The sequence below is a fragment of the Quercus lobata genome, chromosome 5 (assembly GCF_001633185.2).
Source record: "Quercus lobata isolate SW786 chromosome 5, ValleyOak3.0 Primary Assembly, whole genome shotgun sequence".
NCBI lineage: Eukaryota > Viridiplantae > Streptophyta > Magnoliopsida > Fagales > Fagaceae > Quercus > Quercus lobata.
In genome coordinates this window covers 31,764,794-31,779,560 of record NC_044908.1, presented here as the reverse complement: position 1 = coordinate 31,779,560, position 14,767 = coordinate 31,764,794, and the positions used below count along the sequence as shown (strand labels likewise).

The following is a 14,767-nucleotide window of genomic DNA, read 5'->3' as shown; positions in this document are numbered from 1 at the left end:
CAACCACAATAGCCACCACCACGCCACCCACCAAAATACATTAAAAAAAACCACCAAACAACGACAACAACACATTGCCACCCCCACATATCCCATAACCACCCACTAGACCCTTAAATCAAAACCAATTAAAAAAAAAAAAAAAAAAAACCCCACACACAGACAGACACACACAGAGAACAGCCAAACCCTAAACCCAAAAGAACCATCATCAAAAAACCAAGAAAAAGAAACACATGCGCAACACTTAAGTACACAAATTCAACACTTACAACAGAAAAGCCCACGCGATCTCCTTCATAACTAGAAAAACCTATGTTGATCTCCTACACAACCAAAAAAAACCCACACCGATCTCAACACCACAAGCCACGCTCTACATTGATCTCCATGCAAACAACCCATGACCCAACTCTGATGGCAAGGTCTAAATGAGAGAGAGAGAGAGAGAGATATTATTGAAGGAGAGAAAATCAGTGAAGTAGAATAAGTGTCTGTTTGGATATTGTTTATTTTGTTGAAAACTGAAAACTGAAAACAATAAAAAAATAATAAAAAAGTTACTGTTCATGCGTTGGTTATTGTTCATTTGCCTGTTTGCATTGTTCATGTCACATGAATAGTGCAAGAGGCGCTGGTCAGTTTAAAAAAAAAAAAAAAAAAAAAAAAAAACACAGGAGATTTCATTTGTATTCAAACCAACACTAAATGATGTGTTCTAAAAAAATTGGACAATGACTCTAGCAGTATGTATAATATTTTTGCAAAACAGCCAACTTGATGTAGCCACTAGCCACTTTTTCCCTTCCTTTTAGCTACAGTATTGTCCATAGACTCCATACTAGCACAATGTCTATTTTATGGTATTTGTTTTTAATGATAGTTTTTTATCATCAAACCAAACACCAATCGATTTTTGGTGTATGCGAGGATTGAACCCTAGATCTCTTATTCAACCATCAAAGATTTTACCAGTTGAGCTAATTAGAACCCACAAATTTTGCAATTTAACATTTGAGTCTTATTTACTAAAACAAGGGGTTATTTATTTATTTATGGTATGATAGAATTCAAATTATGACATTCACTCTATGATGATCACTTTTTAAGATTAAATCAAGACATTGATTGGTTTTTGATGTAGGTAGAGTTCAAACCATAGAGTTCAAGCCATATATTTTTTTATCAACAATAAGAGAGTTTATTAGTTAAGCTAACTAAATCACATAAAACAAGGGTTCAAAGAATGGTAAAAGTTTTAGAATGAAAGAAAAAATAAAGAAAATATATAATTTGGTATATTACATGTTTGGTTCCTAACTTCTGTACCATATGTTAATTTGGTTTTTAACGTTTCAAATGTGTCAATTTATTCCCTAACTTTTTAATGTTATGTCAAAATGGTTCGTACTATTAAGTTATGGATGAAAAATACTAACATGGCTAACGGCTCAAATAAGAAATTATTCTAATGCCAGCTATGTTGCCATGTGGAATGTCCTAAACTTAAAAAAAAAAAAAAAAAAAAAAAAAAAAAAAAAAAAAAAAAAAAAAAAAAAAAAAAATCCACGTGTAATCAACACATATCTTTAATATCTTTAATCTCATTTTTTTCTTTGTACTTTTTCATTTTTCCAATTAAATTTCTCTAGAAATGATCACTTAAAAAAAAAAAAAAAAAACTTAGAATAAAAAATTAAACCCCAGCCACTAAGAAAAAAAAAATCTCTTTTTTCTTGACATCCAAATAAAAGCCAGGAACCCAAAACAGGCCATTTGATTTTAATTTATTCTTTTTCAAAGAAAGGTACAGTGCCTCACAGTAAAACACACTATTATATACCAGTATAATTCAATCTTTACGAAAAAAACAAACAAATAAATAACCAAAATAGATGCTTTGCTAATTTTGAGTTCATTAAAAAAAAAAAAAAAGAACTTTGCCGTCTAAAGTCTGAACACTATGAGAATATAAAAAGGGTAAACACTTTTTCAGTCTTCCATGAGAAAGGATTTTTGTCATCATAAAAGTCAACATAGCAGATTTGAAATCGAGGGAGCACTTCATGCTGAGGCGGTTGAGGACAAGGTGGATCTCGTCGAGGGAGATGAGACCATTCTAAACTGGGTGGTAGAGCTAGAAGGCGTTGAGGTGCTTGAAGGCTCCATCGTCTCTGGAGCTAGCATTTTAGGATGCAATTCAACTTCTCCTGGTGAAAATGATCATTTTGACACAGCACTAAAAGATTATATATTAAATTGATACATTTGAAACGTTTGAAACCAAATTGACATATGGAAAAAAGGTTATGGATCAAATATGTAATCTACCCTTTATAATTACTTGAAATGAATTGTGATTCAACCTTGAATTTGGGCTAGAAGTTAGAAGTTAAAAATTAATGAATATTTTTTTTAGTTCAAAATTAATTTATTTCTCCCCATTGAAGCAGTTTTGCATTAGAGATTGTCATCAGAAGCAGATAGTTGCACATTCTGCACATGCTCAAAGTCAAAAGGAAGCGACTCTCCATATTATAGATTTAAATATACCCCATATTATAGAGGTTGAGGTTGATGATATTTTTCGTTTCTTTTACCTTGAATTGTTGTGTTGATTTCGATTGTTCGCTGGGATGAAAAATTGTGTAGCCCACAATCTGGGCTATTGGGCCTTTTGTTGTAATAGAAACGGACTCACATCTCATTCCCATCTCATTTCTAATCTCAAAATATATTTGTGGAACCCAAGCCTTAGAAAGCTAAAGATGGTTGCTGCTCCTTGTTTCCTTCAATACTTGTCGATTGCTAAATTTGCTATTGGATTTGCTTCAAAACAATGACTTCAAGATTCTCAAACTCGTGCCTTTTTTTTGGAGGGCCCGTTGAGGTCGAGGTTTACACATTGACAATGGATTTGTGGAGAGAGACTGAAATATTAGTAAATTCATTAAATGAGTCATCTATTATGGATATTCATCTATCACCTTGTTTATTTTTTAGTGGAGCTATGCACTCTATAGCAACTTATGAGGGGAACTACAAATTCATTTTGTCCTTTAATGTCGATGACGAGAGATTTCATGGTTTAATGCTGCCACAAAATTATTTACGCAATTATTTTTTTTCTAAATTTCTTGCAATGTTTAAGGGATCGTTGGCTTTGATTACTTTCTCTTATTCTATGCTTGACAAGAGAGGAATGTGCCACATAATGAAGGAGTATGGTGTGTCTGAGTCTTGGACTCAAACAAGTGTACCAATGGGAAAAAAAATGCTAGGTTCCTTGGCTACCCAGTTAATGGTGAACTTATTAAGAAGAGAAGCGATATTGGTGTCCGAATTGGCTCATATGACCATCAAAGTTTAAAAAGGGAAATTCTTACAATTCCACTAATTAGAGATATGGTTTACACAGCTAATTTTGTATTGAGTTTAGTTTTAATTGATGAGTAGACATCTAAAATCGTAGGTTGGAGTTTCTAATTGGCAGTCATCCCTTTTAAATTCACATTTGTTTTGGTATTTGAGTAAATGGATAAGTTTATCATCCGCTGTTTTCTTTTCATTTGTAATAGATTTGAAAGCATTGCTTTTGATGTAAAAAACTAATTTTATTAAACAAAAAAGTTCCCTTTGGGGACTATGGTTTTATTTGTTAAAAAAAAAAAAAGTGAAAATGTTGTGAATATTCTAAAAACAAGGCATGTTATGGTTTTAACATGCATGCTTAGTGGCCTAGGTCCAATTTTGCCAAGTCTACGCTATTTCACCCATATTGCCTTTAGTCCTTCATGCACATAATAAGTATTCTTTTTTCTTTTTTGGAGGGATCAAGTGGTTTTTTCAAGACAAAAGTGATGCATAACTCATTCGAGCCTATTAATAATAAGGTTTATGTCAATAGGTGCCCTTAGGGTAATTATTAATAAACATTATTAGGAAAGTTTTAACACTATTTTCATGAAAAATATAAAAAGCTACCAAAAAAAAAAAAAAATTAATTGCATTATCATTTTCCTATAAAATATTTCTAAAAATAATTTCTAAACCAATGCCCTTAAAGTATTTGTTAACGTTTCCCTAATAATAAACCAGCCACATGCATATAGAATCACGATCAACCCCAAAATCAAACATGTTATATTTACAATTTCAAGTGTTATCACCATAGACTTCTTCAAAATTAGAACAAATGTCCATATCTCCAAGGTCTCAAAATTGTTCATATTAATAAGCATCAGTCATTACTCTCGGTATATCAAGGTTTGTGTAATCACTATTGTTTCGACCATAATGGCATGGAATAGGTTGGGAGGCTTCTTGGCTCGTTAAATTAATTTCGTAGAGATTACATCAATTTTTCTAATAATTTGACGAATACAAAATTTGACCGTTACATAAATTGATTACATCAGTATTCATCACCTAATATGGAATACTTCAAATTGAGATACATTTACAGAGAAGATCCTTCATAGGTAAAAAAACAAATGGTAGTACATTTGAATATAAACACTTGCAAGAGGCCAATCTTTGGGTTGTATATTTTTTATTTAGGCAGTGGATTTAGAAATATACTCTCAAAGCTTCTATAACTTTCTCGGGCCTGTCAAAATAAGATAAGTTTCAAGATTTTGTTAAAAAGGATGAACTTGTAATGCTCATTAATTTATAACTAAAATCCTTACCAGTCCTCTTGTGGCATATGACCAGCACCTTCTATTAACTTAAGCTTAATGGCAGTTGGATTTCCTTCCTGAAACTCTTCTGCAATAGATTGAGGCAGATACTTGTCCGATATTCCCCAAACTAGCAGTATCGGTTTATCCCATCTATAAGTCCAGAATCCATTAATTCACAATTAGTCAGCAGAAAGTTGAACACCATATTAGTCACACAAACAGAGTTAGTAAAATACACAACTACATTTATTTGAACTAAGGAAATATGACCATTGTCAACTTCATAAGACATCCACAATTGCTATTGAATATAGCCATGGGTGTGATAAGGTAACTACAACATTGCATATGCATGTACCACAATTGTTCTTGGCTTCAGTTTGCATAGTTGACACTACTGCTTTGAAGTGAAACCCCAATTTTATTTTAGTCAAGCTTGCAAGGGTATGAAGCATAACTTAAGATGCCTAAATAACTTAAGTTTCAGACGCATCGCAACTCATCTTCAAATGAAAATTTAAAAAGATTTAGCATCGTGCAGGGGACAGAAAATGTGGAAATTTTCTACCATTAAGTCACCCATAAAAAGTTATAGAATTGTCTATCATTGAATAGGAAAGGACATATTGAATCTCTTGTGCATACATGAATCAAGAACTAGAATGCAAGACTCATGAACATCATTTTGACCAAAAGGCAGGCACTTAAGCTTGGAGCTGAAGTGGTTTGCTCATAGAACAATGTCTACTTGTTTGATGTTGATATCGAGTATTTGGTTATAAAGGAAAAAAAAGGGCATTTAAGCACAAGGGGAGATTATTAATATGTGGTTTCTAAATACTAAAATGGTCTGAAGTCATTTAAGCGCAGGGTAAAAATTGGCATCCTCTACTAGCTTCTTTGAGTTCTTTTTGGTTCTACTGATGCTCTAAAATTCAGAATTTGATTCTATTTTTTACTTTCCTTTTATGTATCATCTTTATTTTATGGTTATCCCTTTTCTATACTTCTTTGAGTACTTGTCTTGTGCCTCTTTTGTACTTGCAGGAACCTGGAAAAAGATAAAATAGAAAAAGATGCTATCTCCTTTTCGCAACCAGCTGAATGTTAAATGATGACAACTCTGGGCATTTAGAAATCAAGTGTTGGGCATGTAGTTTTCTATCATATAAGATACATAAAAGAATAACTAAAAGCTAAACCAGCAGCTTAGTACTTGTTAGACCATTTAATTGCAGAGATTGATTGCTCTTCTCTAGTTCAACAACATTTCATTTAATTCAGGTTTCAGTATTACATCATATCATATTAATTAAATTTTAATTGGGTTAAGCATTAGAATGCAATCATTGGCTCAAGAAAAAAGGTTAACAAATGGATCTAAAATATTGTAGGAAAAAGAAGAAAAATAAAGAGAGTTTCTAGTTCTTTTGTCTAAAAGAGTATTGAACTAGAAATTACATTTCAGAACATGCATCACTTTCTTTTACCTTAAAGCATAAGAACTTGTGCCATAAACATATAAAGATGAACCAACGCATAACATGTTTACATCCCACAGAGAGAAAAAGAAAAAAATTATACCTTCCAGATGCAAAGCCTTCTGCTATTTGGCTTAAGATATCTCTAAAATTAACCTTTCTTGCAGCTTCAAGCAGAGCTGAAACATGAACATAGAAAACTTGAATAACACTGGCAAAGAAAACTTAAATAACTACAATATTCAGGGGTCAAATATTTTCAAAAGCATAAGTGGACCACTCACCAAACCCAGGTCCACCACTTGACAAATATGGTAACCGATACACATCAGCCTTTTCCAGCTTCAAGACATAACTGCCAAAAGCATAGATTCTTTTGTAAGAGCAATAAACGCCCAAGTATCAGTTCTTATTCTATAACATAAATGTTACATGCTAAGGATGTAACTTAAGGGATGACTAATAGCTTCTTAAGAATAACTTTGGCATTTTATTTTGATAGCATATTAGGAAACAAATTAACTGTAATTTCATATAATACTTTCACTACTTATATAAACAATGCCTGGTATGCAATTTCTACCGCAGCTTGCACACATATGCAAATAGCTTCACTTGAAGATTATTACTGTTTCTTAAAAAATTTAACAGGATACCTAATACCTAGAATCAGGTGCTTTTGAGTGTGTGTTTAGGTGCTTATAATAATAAATGGAAAATTTACCATTGATACTAATAGTTTTCTATATTAGGATGCTAGCGACAACAGATTTGTCCATAATCAGTTTTAGCTTTCAGAGATGAGATTGTAGGTATCTAACTAAAGCTATTAATCCAGTGGGCCAGGATCATATTACCTGTGAAGTAGGCACAGGTATCAATGTCTAAGCCCAAAGTAAATGTCAAATGTGCCCAAACAATAAATCTAACAAGACCTGTATCCTGTAAAAATCAGGACTGTAACGTCCTTAACATTACACATTAGTTAGATCTTCTCTCTCTCTCTCTCTCTCTCTCATTGTTTTAGGTAGCAAGTTCAATGGTAAGTGATGTCTCCAAAATCAGCATTCCTGTTTCTCTGGTTAATTGATTAGTAGCAGTGAGCTTTTCTTTGATATCAGAAAAGGACCACTCACTAAATTTTGAGGCTTAATTTTTGTCTGTTTCAAACATTCAACATGGGATTTACTAATATTGTTACTATGAAATCTACAGTTCTCCAAATGAAAAAGGAGGTATTCTTACTCACTTAGTTGAATAGTAGGCAGGATACACATGAATGACTACATTTTGCACTATGAGAAAAGTTCATTTCAATAGCATGCTGGCATATTCTTCTGTTCTTTGAATCTGGAAACCCTAAGAGCTTGTGAAAGCATATGACTTTTGACAAACATTATATTTACATGTTCCATTTGAAATTGTATACGCACTTCTTTCCTAATTTCATTTTGGGATAATAAACAAACCTTGGGGAATTCAATGCATGATATTACCATTTATCAACATATGCTCCTCTTCTTCTGGACTCTAGAAGCATTATACAAAAGTAAGTGAAATGCTTAGGAAGTTTCGGGTCCCAGAACATTAATAAAATTAAATTCGTACCAAACCACTAGTTAAACCGTGAAACCCGTGAACCAAAGCATTATCCGGAATTGTTTGGTGTAAAATACTGGATATGCAATAACCCATTATCAAATCGTGTAAACCGATGGATTGAACAGGTTAATCTTTTTAACCTGTGGAAAAAAGAAAAAAAAAATACCATGTGTATCTATGAAAAAACTTAAAAAGACAATAAGGTCACTGGACTTTGAAGTCATGAGTTGTATTTGGAGATTTGAATAATTTTGTTAAGCTCTAGGGTTTAATGATTAAGCTAAAAATTTATTTTGAATTTTAATGAGATATGTTGTTTCAAGACTTTTGGACTATATAACTTGGTTATTAGATGATTTATGTGAATGACGTGTTTATATTTTTATACTCTCTAACTTTATGTCATATGATGTAATTTTTTTATTGTTATAATTTATTAATTTACCTAAATAGAGTATTTTTATTTCATTTTAGTTGCTTTAAAAATTATAAAATATATATATATATTTAATTAATTAATTAATCTACAAATTTAACCAATGAACCATTGGTTGAACCAGTGAACCAATTTTTCGGCCGAGTTAACCTCCAGTATGGTTTTGATAACTATTCTTTTTAACTACTAAAAAAACTGTGAGTGATGTGATACACTATTCCTGATGGGTACTCTCATTTTTTCTAATACATGCAAGTCTGTTTCAGTCTTAAATACAGAAGGAAGCAATACACAAAATTAAACAAGGGTGGACTAGATTCCGGACTAGGTAGTCCAGCTCAAACACACTGCACAGAAGTTCATATATGAAATTAAAAAATAGATCAACTAAAAAACCTTTACTGAAGCTCTAATATAAAACCCCTAGCATATATGAAACAGAAGATATTACTGACAGGAATCAGAAGTTAAGTAGTATCTCAAAGAACTAGGTACACTTTGGATACGTACGGGCTACCTGCTTCAATAAAGCGCTCAGCCATAATAGCATTCTGGCATGTAAATTCACCATAAAGAGGGATTCTAGAAAGAAAAAAAAGGAAGTGGGAATGAGAACATGTAATTAAGAAAAAAAAAAATTAAGAAACTGTAATTTTATTGATAAGTTACAATGGATGAAAAAAAAGGAGTAGGAGCAGAGCTTCAGTCTAATGCTCATTGTTACATAACAGGAAAAAAAACTGTCAGATATCAACACCAAAAATGGTCTATAGTCAACCACGTCATATATCAATCAATACTCCCAAGACATTTTAAGGCACATGACTTATAAACTACCTTTATAGTATTTGCCAATACAACACAATTATCGAAGCAAAAGTTTGAAAAATAAACATTAATTTATGAAATAACTTTTTCTTTTTTGAAAAAATTCCAGGCATGACATATATAATTATTATACGTTAGTACAACCACACGCCAGGATTCTATATTAAAGGAACATGAACATAATGAACATGAAGAGTACCAAAAAAAAAAAAGGATAAACATAGAGCTGAAGGACAAGAAAGAAAATTAGGCGGCTGACGTAACAATGGAATTACAGAAAGAGAATAGAAAGGATGCAATTTTTAATGCTTGACATTTGAGACATATTAGCAGTCCAGATAACCTAATTACTTCATTAGGGCGCTAAGTAATACTACCTTTATGCAGGACATGGTCCCAATTGTCATGCAATGATTTCACCAGGCCAAAGTTTTAAGGACAAATTGATTAAACCAAAAGGTCTAGAACAGATTATATATATTGTCATGGTAATTTTCCTATTTACATTAGCAGCAAAGAGCTTAAGCCTGCACTTTTTCATTACTGTGAAGGTAGCCATAATGAAGAGCGAAGCACATATAAGCAGCAAGACTATGAATCAAATATAAGCAATTCACATAGGTAATTCTGTCAGCAAGATGATAAGTGAAATATAAGTATCCCACTGATGGTTAATATAAGAACTGAACCTTAGCTTTTGAAACAGTCCAGGGATAGGAGATGAAACTGTCAACGGACTGTTTAAAATTGCGAGCTTCAAAATCTTGCTAGGGTTCTTCAAGGCCCATGTTAATCCAAATGAACCTACAAGAAACCCCTTCATGGAGAATGTGAGAGAACACATTAGATGAAAATTTTAATTGCAAAGGAAACCATAAGATCATTGTAGTCATGACTTGACTAGATGTTTACTAAGTCTTCCCCAGCAGCATATTCCTCTGAAAATTTAGGATACCTTTGTATGTTCTATAACATAAATAATATAATGTTTACAGTTCATCATAAATACCATTCCTATGCATTTTCCTTTGCAAGATCTTTCAAACCTGAACAACGAGGAAAAAAGGAGATTTGACCCCCAGCACATCAAGTAATTTATCAAATTCCTCATGGAACTCCTTTTCTGTAACAGAGGAAACATAGAACATTTAGAATCATGACCATTATAGAGCAAGACAGATATTATATAGTAATGATCTTATTAATGAAATATAGAAACCTGTGTAATCAAAACCATATCCTGGCTGTGGCTTGTCACTAAAACCAAATCCTATCCAATCAGGCGCAAAACAGTGAAACCCATAATCTGACATCTAGACAAGATGATAGCAAAGTTAAACATCATTTAGCATGAAGTCACTTGAGGGCAGCTAAGAGTGGAAAAAAAAAATCACAATAAATGGATGGACAAACCGAAAGGATAGGAAAATGGCATATTCAAGATGTGGTTAATAGCAACATCTTATAGAAACATCTGAAGGCATGTAGATGTTCTAAAGACAGAAGTGTAGATAACCTTAAGGTCCTTAACTATATTTGCTTGAGCTGCTATTACAAGACGACTAAGAAAAGTAAACCAGGAAAAATAAACTTGGTGGAGTCCGCCTTGCTGGTTTACTGGCAATAGTCTACCAACTTTTGAGTAGTCAGCAAGCCATGTTCTAGATCATAAGTTTGTGTCAGACTTTAATATTCTTTCTTGAACCAGAATATAAGAATTTATATGTTTATGGAAGAACTGTATGTATTAACAAGAGAAGGAAACTTATAGTAAATAATTTATAAAATAGAGGTATACTGTAAGATCTAAAAGAAAATTCAGCCTTACAACCTCAGACATAACAACTCGATAGCTGTAAGATTGTGTTGGAGCCCCATGAAGGAAAACAATTGTTCCACGTCGGCTCTCAGCAGAACCTGCAAGGATGGAATCAACTTTTCATAAATCCAAGTTGATAAATAAAAGAAACTAATGTTGCTGCAGAGAAATTTACCAGTTTCTCTTACAAACCATATAAACTCTCCAGATTTGATGTATGAGCCATATTCCTTTCCCTTGTCTTCTATCCTCTAGAATTGGAAAACAGGAAAGTTGTATGATACCAATGGATATGACATGTATTCAAAACCTTTCAACAAATCACAAACCAGATAGCATTAAAAGTTTACCAAAGGCACCAAAATGGAAAAAGAAAATAAGAACTTAATTCAATTGATTGATGCCCTAACTAAATAGAATATCCATCCACCACATTTATGGTGTTTCATTGAGATTGTCAATGAAAAAGAAAACTGTATGCAAGTAGCAAACTGATGAATGCAAGTTAAACCAACTTCCAAACCTTAATCAACATAATTGAGTTAGAGGTCAATCAGAAAATTTCACCCATATCAAATAAGGCTAAAACTTATTACACAGGTATGTATACACACGTGTTTTGTAACTAAAAACATGGGTTTAACCCATGATTTCAAACATGAAATCATGTGTTTTAGTTATAAAACATGTGTATACACGTGTATAACCAACGGTGCTCATCAAATAAATAGCTCAAACAGGAAGCTACATGAAGTGTTACACATATGGGGCCTTTTCAATCAAACAAAGAACATAGTAGGGGCTTCATAGCTACTTCATTTTAAAGGAATTCGAAGATATAAGCTTTTAATTAAGGGCAGTCTTGCTACCTATTTAGTTGCTGCCCCTTACTTGCACATCCACAGTTACTACCACAAGAAAGTCACCCGTATCTCTAAGTGTGGTTTTGGCCATTCCATCATTTACAAGAAAGGGCTGATTGAATTCAGTCATTCTTTCACAGGGTAGCCAACTATTTGGGACTATTGATTAGACAGTTACAGCATTTAACAACATTTGGTAGAATAAAATGAGTAACCCATATGAAGATTGAGAAATAGTCAATTACTATAACTAGTTTTGCCCAAATATTGGTAATATTGATTGAATTTTTAAGGAACTGAAGAATTGGATCTCAGAATTTGGTGAATTAGAAAACAATAAATTCCTGGAAGAAAGCAAAAAATAACAATAACACTTAATTTTAACCACACAATCATCAAGGATAATACCAATAAGCAAGAATCTGAACAATATCAATTGAGAGGTTGAGTCTAAGACTTAAGTACAAAATTTCATGAATTCAAAAATAAACATCCTCTCAAAATTCCAAGAAAATAAATAACATAATAGAATAAAAATCTCTAAATCCTAATTAATGTCCTTCATTTTAAGAATTTGCTAACTGATAAAAAGAATAAAAATGAGTACCCAACTCGACAACATGAATTGAACAAACATACCCTCCAATAAAAAGTAAAAATCCCCATGAATATAAATGATTGAAACTATATATATGTAATAAGCGATAACAGTGTTTGAGAGATACCCAGTTGAAGAAAATGGTGAGTAAGAGTAAGAACACATACATAAAGCATTTCTCCGACATTGCCATCTTCAGCAGGGCTCTCTGGGAGCTGAATGGCTTCGCGGCTTGATGGGTTATCGGTTACAAAGGCAAAGGGACTGAAACCAGAAGTAGTGTCTTCGTCTTTGTCTTTGGGTTGTTTTTGGTCAGCAGCATTGGCTCTGATACTGGTTGTTCTTCTTGTTGTTGCTGCTCTACTTGTTTTAGTGGTGAACCACTGTGTTCTGTTGAAGTTGGTCTTGGTGGTGTGAGGGAGTGAGAGGTTGAGAGATGGAGAGAATAAAGCCCAGGCCATTATGGGTGTCTCTAAGGTGGAGAGAGAGAGAGAGAGAGAGAGAGAGAGCTGTTGAAAGTTAACGTATGTAACATGTAACATGAGCCACTTGCTTCTCACTTTCCATATTCTCGTGGATGAGGAAACCTTGGCTAGACAAGGCTTGTATTTTGAACGTTCTTGTGGTCGTAGATGAGGAGTGAGGAAAGCCGCAACTTTTTTCTTCCCAAACTTCTCTCTCATTTTATTTTATTTATAAGATATATAGCTATATGTATGTGTGTGTATATATATATATAAATAAAATTATGACAAAAATACAAATGACCCCTTTAAGTTTAAACAATTGTTAAAATGTTTATGTTAACAAGGACTGATAGTGACAAATGTGAATTTATAGGACAAGAAAATTGACCATACCTTTATTTTAAATCAAAATTTTATGTGCATAATATTTTCACAATACTCTTATTGCAAATTTTAAAGGACAAGTTATTACGGGTTGTGAGTTATTATTGGTGGGGGCAAAAAAATAACTTCAGTAGTAGGTTCAAATTAGAACCAATCAATCAATCAATCAATATTATATATAAAATCAGAGATCTCATGTGGAGTGCATGAAGTCCTGCCATGTGGTGCTTTGTATGAGTACCTTTTCATTTAGCCTTTCACCTCCCATCTTCTGATCAATGATTAGTTTAAGCCATAAATGCAGAAAATTAAAAGATTTGGTTTTACTCCCTTTTCCAACTTCTTGAACTCTTTCACTTTTAATTTCATTAATTTAAAAAATGAAAGGTTTTCTCCATTCAATGTTAGTTTTCATGTTCTTTTATATATTCTAGTATCACAACATATCAAAAGGCCAAAAGAAAAGTAGGACTGGAGAGATAGAGAGACAAAGAGTGAGATTAGTGTCAAAAAGAGTATGAAATTGGCTTTGGTTTTAGGTGCATATGATCTAAACTTCTTAACAACACTATCAAAGCTTGATACAATGCTTTATCAACATATGGGGTTTCTAAAAGGTATGTGTTTTTTGTCTTTATTTATATTTTTGGAAAGTGTTTAATCTTTATAAGTGATTAAGATACTCAGATATAAGTAAAATTAAACGTGAGATATGAAATAGTATAAGTTTATATTTCTTTGTTCAATTATTGTTTTATTTTTAATCTCTTGGCATGTATATTTAGTTTTGCGAATTAGAAATTATAAACCTTAAATCTTAGATGTTTAGACTTCAAAAGTTCACATGTTTTCTTTAAAAAAAAAAAAAAAAAAACTTTTTTTAAAAAAAGAAAAGGAAATAATAAAAAATTTATATTGGAAACGTCAAATGTAAGAATTAAATATACATGTACACTTAATCAAACAAAAAAGGGCACATATAGTGGCATTTTTAGAGTCTAATTAATTATGGTTACTTATGGATATATTGTGTTCAATTTTTTTTTTCATTCATTATTTTAGTGACGTATAATACATAATCGAAATTAATTTTTCAAACATTATAACACATATGAGTATTATAAAATAACTAATGGCGAACACGCGCATCGCGTGGGACATCCACTAGTAACAATTAATTACCTATGATTTGTTGTGAAAATTTGTAAACGTAGCACTTTTATTATCATTATAAATAAGATATATTTTCAACTTATGGCTTCTACTTTATGATAAATTGATAATTGCTCTTTATTATATATTGTATTTAAAATTAAAAAAAAAAAGAAAAAGAAAGAAATTGTGATAGTTATTTAGCATTATAAATTGCCTTACAATAGTTAACCGATGTTAAAGATGGAATGACTAACAGTAGTAACAAATTCAAATAGATTTTTTTGTCATTTAATAGGACTTTCGGAACAATTTTGTTAATTGTCATGTTTTTGAAATTATTTTGTAATCCAGCATGCATCTCAAGACTCTTAGTTTACAAAATGGTTTCAAAACTTGACAGCTAACGAAATTTTTTTGAAAATACTGTTAAATGGTTAAAAAAATCCAAT

General features: G+C 32.1%; 1 protein-coding gene across 3 annotated transcripts; it reads right to left on the bottom strand.

The window, feature by feature from the left end:
- Positions 1-4,297: 4,297 nt before the first annotated feature.
- Positions 4,298-12,950, bottom strand: LOC115991585 (cis-3-alkyl-4-alkyloxetan-2-one decarboxylase-like). Of its 3 annotated transcripts, none has more exons than XM_031115390.1 (11): positions 12,480-12,948; positions 11,027-11,102; positions 10,864-10,949; positions 10,252-10,345; positions 10,079-10,155; positions 9,722-9,849; positions 8,715-8,786; positions 6,451-6,521; positions 6,270-6,345; positions 4,692-4,835; positions 4,298-4,609 (listed from the first exon to the last, which is right to left on the bottom strand). In XM_031115390.1, the coding sequence occupies exons 1-11, from the start codon at positions 12,852-12,854 to the stop codon at positions 4,570-4,572; spliced, it is 1,239 nt and encodes a 412-aa protein (XP_030971250.1). In that variant the 5' UTR covers positions 12,855-12,948; the 3' UTR covers positions 4,298-4,569. The 3 variants fall into 3 exon arrangements, with proteins under 3 accessions (XP_030971250.1, XP_030971252.1, XP_030971251.1); XM_031115392.1 differs by having other exon boundaries at positions 11,044-11,102; positions 12,480-12,947; XM_031115391.1 differs by lacking the exon at positions 8,715-8,786 and having other exon boundaries at positions 12,480-12,950.
- Between the last annotated feature and the right edge of the window lie 1,817 nt (positions 12,951-14,767).

Bases quoted from the DNA above. Each gene is read 5' to 3' on its own strand.
- LOC115991585 (XM_031115390.1), bottom strand. From the start codon at position 12,854: ATGTTACATGTTACATACGTTAACTTTCAACAGCTCTCTCTCTCTCTC. The intron at 11,103-12,479 runs GTATGTGTTCTT...TTCCAATTCTAG, and splicing joins ATGTCGGAGAAATGCTTTAT to AGGATAGAAGACAAGGGAAA. The intron at 10,156-10,251 runs GTTTCTATATTT...CCTCTGTTACAG, and splicing joins ATATGGTTTTGATTACACAG to AAAAGGAGTTCCATGAGGAA.